At 60.0% G+C, this 8,821-nt stretch overlaps 1 protein-coding gene across 1 annotated transcript; it reads right to left on the bottom strand.

Moving 5' to 3' along the window:
- Positions 1-130: 130 nt before the first annotated feature.
- Positions 131-8,014, bottom strand: TBX2 (T-box 2). Its single transcript, XM_011953767.1, has 7 exons — positions 7,986-8,014; positions 7,552-7,819; positions 6,317-6,463; positions 5,049-5,125; positions 4,778-4,941; positions 3,726-4,360; positions 131-1,524 (listed from the first exon to the last, which is right to left on the bottom strand). The coding sequence occupies exons 1-7, from the start codon at positions 8,012-8,014 to the stop codon at positions 1,072-1,074; spliced, it is 1,773 nt and encodes a 590-aa protein (XP_011809157.1). The 3' UTR covers positions 131-1,071.
- Positions 8,015-8,821: the final 807 nt, after the last annotated feature.

Below are 8,821 nucleotides of genomic sequence, written 5' to 3'. Positions count from 1 at the left end.
CTGCCGCCCTCGGGGTGCAGCTGTCGCCGGGCGAGGGGCGCGCAGCCTTTTGTCCCCGCCTTTCGTCCCTCCTTTCGCGCGTACAGCGCCCCAGCCCCGCGCGGCCCACAGAGCGCACAGCGCCGTTCACTTCGCTTTGTAGCGTTTTATTGTTTTCTCGCGTTTTTGTCGTTTCGTTCTCGCTCCGGAGCGAAAAGTGAAAACCTGAGGTGGAGCCCGCGGGCAGGGCGAGTCAAACCCGGGCGGAGGGGCCGAGGGGCCGGCGGGTGGTGGCTCCTCTGGGGCTCGGGGCCTTCTCCCGCAGCCGAGGCCCCCCAAGCCCTGTACAATATAGATGCTCATGTAAAATGAAAAAAACTTTAAATGTATGAGTTAATCTCTAAATATATGTACACAGCAATGTACACCTTTGAATAAATTAATACCAATTTGCATATTCTGGGAACCTTAAAGCTTATTTACACAAATTACCATTTATTTCATAAATATCTTTTTTTTTCCCCCTGGGGACTCAAGGCAGAAGTGCCACTCCCTCCGCTGACCCAGGGCTGGGAGGGGTGCCTGTCTCTTAGGGAAGGCGTGGGGGGACTAACAGGTTCCCTCCCAGCTCGGGTCTACACTGACTTCAGTGGTAACTGGCTCCAGCATCCCTCAACCCAGTTTTCTCACGCGGTCCAGGCCCAAGGCCCAGGGCTCTGGGACTCCCTCCGATGCTCCCACCCCTGGCCCCCGCACCTTCTGGCTTCTGCCGGGACCGCTGGGCCCTGGATGAGGCCTCTCTCACCGCGCTGGAAGACCAGAGTCACCCTCGGATGCCACCTTGACACTGGAGCGGATCTGGACCTAGCCCAGCAGCTCCCAAGTGACTGTGTTTCCGGCAGCCTGATTCCTTGTTGAGGCCCAGGGAAGTGTCCCAGGCCCCGACTTGCCAGACGAGGCTCTATACCGGCTGCTGCAGCCCACTTTTCTCCTTTATTTAAATAAATACCCATTCTGTGCTGTACACGTCCCAAGCAGCAGGGGCAGGCAGCCCGGGTGGCCTGTGTGGCAGGGGAGCAGCTGGGCAGCCCCTCACTTGGGCGACTCCCGGCCTGGGGAGAGGGCTCGCTGGCTCTCCAGCCCACTCACCAGTCTCTGGATGCTCTGCAGTTCATTGGCCGCCTCCTTGGCCGAGCCACTGGGCGACAGGGCACCGCGGGACGGTGCCCCTACTTTGCGGAGAGCCAGCTCGGGCAGGGGGCTGGGCTCCCGGCTGTTTCCACCAGCAGCCTTGGAGCCCTCAGAGGCTAGCCCGGTGGTGAGGAGGCTAGTGCTAGGCGGGATGGTGACCGGGATCTGATAGGGGCTGAAACGCAGTCGGGGCCGGGCACTGCCCAGGAAGGGGCTCCGAGATAGGGAGCCGGCAGCTGCGGCGGCGGCCGCTGCAGCACTAGTGGCGGGCAAAGCAGAGGCGGCTGCGGCTGCTGCTGCCATGTAGGTATAAGGGTAGGGGAAGAGGCCTCCGAAAGTGGGCATTGGGATTCCCTGGAAGAAACAGAACAAGACAAGGGTTAGACATCTTGCCTGACGTGTTTCTGAAGGTGGGCTGGGTGCTGGGGTGGTGCTATGCCCTGGACACCTTGCCCTGCTGTTTTAGGGATGTAAAACAACAACGCACATAATTATAACCACAGGCAGCACAGGTGAGCATGAGCCAGTGTGCCTGTGGCCAAACCCACTTAGAAGGGCGAGATCGCTTCAGGCTACCATGCAAAGGCCTGCCATCAAGTTCTGTGCTGGGCATTACAGCAGGGGTAATGGAAAGGACATTCCAGGTGACTGCACTAGCATGGGTGAAGGCCTTGAGGGAGAAAATGGGGCAGGCATAGGGCCAGGTGGCAAACAGGCAGCTTTGGGTGTCTTGGAGGTTCTGCTCATTGAGAACAGTATCCTCACCACCCTCCTATATGCAGGTCTGAAGCGCTGAGGGCACACACCCTGGGGAAGGCACTTTGCAAAGTCCCCTTCTGCCTGCTCACCTACCTGCTCAGGGTTCTCCTGCCTGGGCCAGGAGGAGGGCACAGGTGCCAAGCAGTTCATAAACTGGCCTGAAAGTTCTACAGGGAACGCCTGGCAGCACCTCACTGGCAGCTGAGGAAGGAATGCAGTCTTTGCCTGTGAAGGGCACAGGAGCCAGGAACTCCTGGACAAGCACCTTCCTGAGTTCATGAGGTCTGGCTGGTGCACAGCCTGACCTTTGAGATAATGGCTTACTCCCCAGAGCCAGTGGGTATGGGGAGGAGGGCAGGGGGCTGATGACTGCGCTGGGCTCCCAGGGAGCCTCAGGCCTGGCTCAAGTAGGGAGAAGAAAAGGGGCAGCTTCATCAGGCCTGAGAAAACACCCTCCTGGGCATTTCAAACCTGGCATCTCAGGTTGGGAGAAAGGAGGGAGGCGTCACATGTCTTGGGATTTGGCTCTACCTGACGTCTAGAATGGGCTGCACTGGCCTGGGAATGTAACCACCAGCAGCCCTAAAAACGGATGCCTCCCAGGTGCTGGTATTCTCACCCGGGTCATGCACCTGTTGGCCAGGCTGTGTCTAGAAGCCCTGACTTCCTCACGACCTCTGTGATGCTGGTGGCCATTACCAGTTTGTCTGGGGAGGAGGCATTCACATACACAAATAATCAGGGGTGCAGATTAAACCTCTGGTCCCTGAACTCCTTTCTCCAGAGGCTCCCCCTCCAGCCCAGAGCCCCAGAGGAGTGATGGTGATACCTCAAACGCTCCACACACCCTAACACTGAGCTATGTGTAAAACTCATTTCAGAATCGCCTGCCCCACCCCCCACCCAACTTTTAAAATATTTGCTTCTGAACCAAAGGAGCTTTCTCAGACCTGAATTGCTCTTTTCGTTCCCTTGAGATAAGATCTCAGGGGTTCAATTTGCCAGAAACCTCAGAGGGAAGAAAATGAATGAAGGGATTCCAAATCTTTCCACAGGGAATATTCCACCCAAGCAACCAAAGAGGCCACTGTCCCCATCGGATCTCCTTACTGTGCCCCCAGCCACACTTTCATCAACATTCCCCTGGGAGCTCGGAATTTCAATGGGGCCTGAGGAGCTGAGTCCTCATCCCTGACATATGGCTGGGGGTGCTGGGAACTCAAGGTAGGGGAAAGACCAGCCTTGTCCTTCGCCAGGACAGAGGACTTCATTGAGGGTCTAGGAGGGGCCAGAGACCTCTGGGAGGGCTAGCGGTCAACTGTTCAGAAAATAATGCAAATGTTCCTCCTCCCTTTGTCTGGCCACCCTAGCCTTTCAGGATGGACAGGGAGCCAAGGGTCTTTGTTCCCAAGAAAAATGTCCTGAGGCCAGGAGAGAAGACTTCACAAAAGTCAGGGGCGGCCCTGGTCTGTGAGGGTCAGAAGAGTCTGGATGGGCACCGCACTCCTTGCTGGGGCTATAGGGAAGGAAGCAGACCCAGAGAGGGTCAGGGACTTGCCAAAGGTCACACGGGAGTCAGAAGCGGCGCCCTGGCCAGCCCCTGGACCTACAACACAGTCCTCCTCTCTCAGAACCCAGGTGTCCTAAAAGGCGTCCCAGGGCCTCCCCTGGATGAAGTTCTTGCCTGCCAGAGGCTCTCAGGGACCCTAGCACCCCTCGGGCCCTCCGCTGGCCTCTGCCTCCAGCTCCCCGGGCCTTCTCCCTCGCTGGCGCTGCCGTGGGGTCACAGGCCTTACCTGAGATGCCAGCATGTGCTGGGAGAGGTGGAACGGGAAGGGCGCGGCGGTGCTTGCTGCGCTGGCCGCAGGACCCAGTCCGCCTGCGTCCAGCCCCGCGGCGGTCCCAGGCCCGCCGCCTCCGCCGTTGCCACCGCCTGCCACCGAGGCCAGCAGGTGACCCATGCCCATGGCGGAGAAGGCGCCAGGGCCCACGGTGAACTGTCCAGGGTGCAGGAAGAGCGGCTGGCCGGCTCCCAGTGGCCCAAAGAACTGCTGCCCGTGCAAGTGGCTGGAAAAGGCCAGGCCGGGCAGGTGTCCGGCGCCCAGGGGGGACGCACTGTCTGTCTGCACCACCAGTGGCGCCAGGCCCGGCTCCTTGCTCTCAGCCGCCTCCTTGCGCCCCTCGTCCTTCCTCCGAGCTTCGGCACGCTCCTTCTCCAGGCTCCGTAGGCCGAAAGGAGCGTCCCCGCCGCTCTCGGCCGATTCCTTGCCCCTCTCGGGACTGCGCCGCTCCCGGGCGCGCTCGGGTTCGGTCAAGCGAGTGGGGCTAGCACTGTCTGGAGCCGGGCTGCGGCCTAGCGGCGCCCCCGCACGCTCCTCGCTCAACCGCTCAGGCTCCGGGTCGCTGTCAGCAGCGCACGACTTCTCCTCAGCTGCGGGGAGAGGGCGCGCGGGTTACAGGGGCCCAGGCGGAGGCTGATGAGCAGGATCAGGGACATTCGGAAAGGGCTGCTCTCGGGGAGGCCGAGTCGGAGGAGCTGCTGCAGTCGGGCAAGGGGCGGCTGCAGGTCACCTAATCCAAGACCCCAGATTTACCAAGGAAGGAACCAAGCCCTGGAGAGGAAACCCTACAGCCATAGAATTACACGGCGCCCAAGGGGGCAGGCTCGGAGTCCGGCCGGATCTTCTAGCTACCAGCAACTGCCCTCGTAGGGGAGTCCCGAGACGGAAACCCCATCCCAGGCACTCGCTGACACTTCCTTCCTGGCCTTTCAGATTAGCGGGTGGCTCAGCAAAAGGTCAGCCCAGCGACCTGAGGACTACCCCCCCTGCTCCGGTCCGACCCTCACCTCGGGCCCGGTGCAGGCGCAGGGGACTGGGCGCTGCGCCCGGAGAGGTGGGTGGTTCCCGCGCTGGGGGAGGGTCGCATGACGAGGCGTCCGACTCCGCGCCATCGCGCTCGGGTTTGCAGTGCTCCTCGTACAAGCGCAGAGACGGCAGCGTCAGCTGCTTCCTGGGGATGAGCGGAGGGAGCAGGTCAGCGAGGAGCCCATCCTTCCATCCCTCCTGCTCGCTGCTCCCGCGGGCACCCGCCACAGGGCTGCTGTCCTCGCCCCTCACCTTTTCTCCCGCCGGCCGTTTCCGGTGTCCCGGAAGCCCTTGGCAAACGGGTTGTTGTCGATCTTCAGCTGCGTGATCTGCGGGGACCGAGGGGGCGGCGCTAAGTCAGGCAGTGGCTCTTCCAGCCTGGTCGGGGGCACCCCGAGGTCAGCGACTGCTGGCCGCAGAGGGAAGACCCGGGGAGCGTCCACTTGGTACCCGCTCGCCTGGGATGGGACGCCCCGAGCTGAGGCCGGTGGGAGGGCCTCGCGGAAAGCGACGGGGTCTGTCCTCCAAAAACTTCATTCGAGGAATTATCCCCAGACAGGCCCACACAGGTCTAAAGCTGTGCCGCGGTGTCGGAACCGGCCCAAGCATGCACACCCGCCCGCGGGCTTGCGCAAGTTAAACGACTCCGCACCCGAGCAGGCGCGCACAGAGACTGCAGCTCACACGCAAGGCTGCAGGTACACACAAAGCCAAATCACACTCACGGGCCCGCGCACACGCAAGTATGCACAGACAGAACAAGCGCCCACAGAACCAAACGAATTCACACGCCTCCACAGGCATCCAATACGCCCCAAACGGAGCACGCACAGCCCGGCGTACACCTTGGTTCGCAAAGCCACAACGACCGGCACGGACACTCATACCCTCTCTTTCACTCGACAGTGGCGCACAAAGGCACAGGCCTAGAGGGGTGATGTTCTGCCCCACTAGAACAAGGGTGGAGAAGCCGCAAGCAGAAAATTGGAAGGAAATTCTCTAAGCGCCTCCCAAGGGGCCTGGGGCCTGGACTGAGCTACAGCAGTAGCCAGGGGTGCTTTGGGGGGGTTATGTCACCTGTCCCACCCTCTGGCTCCCCTGAGAGAGTGAAAACTGGGCCCTGGGTTCCGAGCATCGGTAGAGCTTGGGCAGATTGCTTTGGGCGCCCTCTCTTCATTTACATTCTCATTCTTGAGCCAAGAAATAAACGAATAGAATGTAAAAATGTCAGCGCGGGCCCAGAGTCTCAGCTAATTGCTAAGTAAACATCTCCACCCGAACGAGGGCCCAGCTGTTCGCTCGCCCTAGGGGAGCCTGTGTGTGCGCGAGGTGGGCTTGAGAGGGCGCCTTGAAGACTTCCGTGGGTGCTGTGCGTATGGATGCGAGGCTCGGTGCAAAGGGGTGGACCGCAAGCGCGCGGATCCCGTGCAGGGGGCTTCGGGGCGATGAACAGACGGTTGGGCCTGCATGTATTGAGGGGCGTCAGTGCAAGGGCTGAGGCCACCGCCCGCCGCGCGCACCTTGTCATTCTGGTAGGCAGTGACGGCGATGAAGTCGGTCTCCGGGAACACGTAGGTACGGAAGGTGCTGTACGGCAGCTTCAGAATGTCGTTGGCTCGCACTATGTGGAAGCGCGGCTGGTACTTGTGCATGGAGTTCAGGATGGTCTGCGGGGAGGGCGAGGGTCAGCCGGCAGTCGCCGGCCGGGGCCCGAGCTTTTCCATTCTTTGGGTACCTGACCTCTCCCTCTCCTTTTCTCTCTCTCTCTCTCTCTCTCTCTCTCTCGGTTCTTCCCCTTCCCCATTTTCTCCTGTCTGCTCTTTTCTCACCCTTGTTTCTTTTTCTTCTACTTTTCCTCTCACTTTTCTTTTTTACAGCTTCTCTTTCTCTTGCCATTAAAAATTTTTCCCGGTAGGAAACAGAAATGAGACATAGCAAAAACAAAACAAAAACTACAACAAACAAAAACCAAAACCAACCAAACAACAATCCCCCCCCGCAAAAAAAAATAAAATAATAAAAAGAACCAAAACCCTACAATTCCACTCTTAATACTCTTTTGCTTTCTGGCACTGCTAAGCCCCTAACCCCACAGAGATGAGAGTCCAACCTTCCGGCGCTCACCAATTGCCCTACCTCAAGAATGGGCAGTTCCTTTTGCCCTATGAAACACCCCCCACCCCCATTTGCTGGGGCCTTGCTCAGGCATAAATGGAGAGAACCCCCAAACCCTCTCCTCCTAGTTGGGCATCTGCCTGTGGGAGGAGGGAAAGGTCTTAGGGAGGCTGGGGGGTGGGTAGGGAGGGTAGTTTAACTTTTAAATCCCCTAGTCTTGGGGGAGGGCCAGGGACGCGGGTCTTGGCGGAAGGGTGATGGACAAGTTGAGGTCATGGGCAGTTCTTCCAAGAAGGGCACCTACAGGCCAAGAGCAGGGTGACCTCCGTGGCCCAGCACTGCAGACCCAGTCCTGGCAGCACCTGCCTCCCTCTTGACCTTGGGAGGGGCCCTCCACGGCCTGACCAACTGAGATTGTGAGCTGCCAGCCACCGACCCCACAATTTCCCAGGCTTGCAGAGGAGAGCCCTGTGGCCCAGGCCAAGCCCATGTAGGCCACAGGGCAGTGAGCTGGGCAGGGGCACTCTGGGGGTTTGCCCAGAGCTTCCCCCTGGGAGATCCTGCCGCCCTGCTCTCCTGCTCAACTGCAGTGCTGGGTCAACAATCTCCCGCCCCGTCCCCACCCTGCCCCTACACTCACGAAGCCGTGCTTGTCAGAGATGTTGTTGGTCAGCTTCAGCTTGTGGAAGGCCACAGGCTTGGCCATCCACTGCTCCCCCGTGGCTGGGCTGTCTGGGTGGATGTACATGCGTTTGGGCATCTCAGGGTCGGCCTTGCCTGCCACCATCCAGCGCGAGTTGTGGAACTTATAGCGGCAATCGTCAGCGGCCACAATGTCCATCAGCAGGATGTACTTGGCCTTCTTGTCCAGGCCACTGACTCGCACCTTGAAGGGGGGGAACATCCGCCTGGGAGGGAGGGAAGGGAGGAGATCCCATTGGAACCAGCTGTTCTAGGTCCGCGGTTCCCTCTCCTCCTTTATGTATTCCTCCTCGCTGCGCACACCGCTGCCGCCTGGCTGCTTCCCCTTTGGTCGGCTGCTCTGCCCTCTCATCACTGCCCAGAAGACCCCACCTGTGGCTGTTGCTCCCAGGAGATCCCATTTCTGCCTGTCAGACCCTCTCTTAAACGGCCTCCCTTAGGCCCTGTGAGAAGTCTAGGCCCTCTAGAAATATTCTCGCTTCTCCTGAATCTCCCCGAAATTCGTTCAGGGGAAATACCCACTTGGAACGGAAGCTCCCAGAAATAAAGTTGGAGGGTGTTTGTATTGGGAACTGGGTTACAGAGCCTGATCAGACATCCTAGCCGTGCCGTTCGGGGGAAGAGGGTGAACCCGAGGCCTGGATTCTCGGTGGCTGAGTCGAAGGGTGGAGAGGGCTAGGGCTGTGGCTTTCTTCTGGCTTTAAGGCCTGCGGCGGCGTATGCGTCCGGGGCTCGGATCTCCGCGGTGGAGAAAGGGCTCCCAGCCCGGTGAGGCGGAGGGCTCGGCTGACCCGGGACTCACTGCCGGGAACCGAGCGACTGGTCTGGGGCTAGCGGGGCGCAGGTCCCACTAGGGGCTTCGGGATCGGAGCAGAGTCTGGGAGAGGTTGAATTTCCCCCGAGCTCGGAGACTGACCCGGACACAGAAGAGCGAGAGCGCGGGGCGGAGGAGACCGCCAGGGCCAAGCCGCAGGGCCTCCTCCGCGCTGGGACTCAGAACTGTTGCGGCTACTCTTCAGCAGTATGTTTTCGTTTTATTTCATTCGGAGGATTTCAGTGTTTTCGTTTAAAAAAAATCGCTCCGGTGCCAAACGAGAAAAGTCAACTTGGTTGTCCGTGGGAGCGAAGCGTGGCGCCAGGGCCAGAGCCTGGAGCCGGGAGCCAGCAGTCCCCGGCACTGCTCTGATCCGTGAGGTCCCGTGCCCCAG

This window comes from Colobus angolensis, unplaced genomic scaffold, assembly GCF_000951035.1.
Source record: "Colobus angolensis palliatus isolate OR3802 unplaced genomic scaffold, Cang.pa_1.0 Scaffold37, whole genome shotgun sequence".
Classification (NCBI taxonomy): Eukaryota; Metazoa; Chordata; class Mammalia; order Primates; family Cercopithecidae; genus Colobus; species Colobus angolensis.
This window is presented reverse-complemented; position numbering and strand designations above follow the sequence as displayed.

What these genes read in the sequence shown, in the direction of transcription:
- TBX2 (XM_011953767.1), bottom strand. Translation starts at nt 8,014, where the DNA reads ATGGGATCTCCTGGGAGCAACAGCCACAG. An exon ending in AACGGCCGGCGGGAGAAAAG is followed by an intron (nt 4,942 to 5,048) that starts GTGAGGGGCGAG and finishes GCTCATCCCCAG; the next exon opens with GAAGCAGCTGACGCTGCCGT. An exon ending in GCGCCTGCACCGGGCCCGAG is followed by an intron (nt 4,361 to 4,777) that starts GTGAGGGTCGGA and finishes CTCTCCCCGCAG; the next exon opens with CTGAGGAGAAGTCGTGCGCT.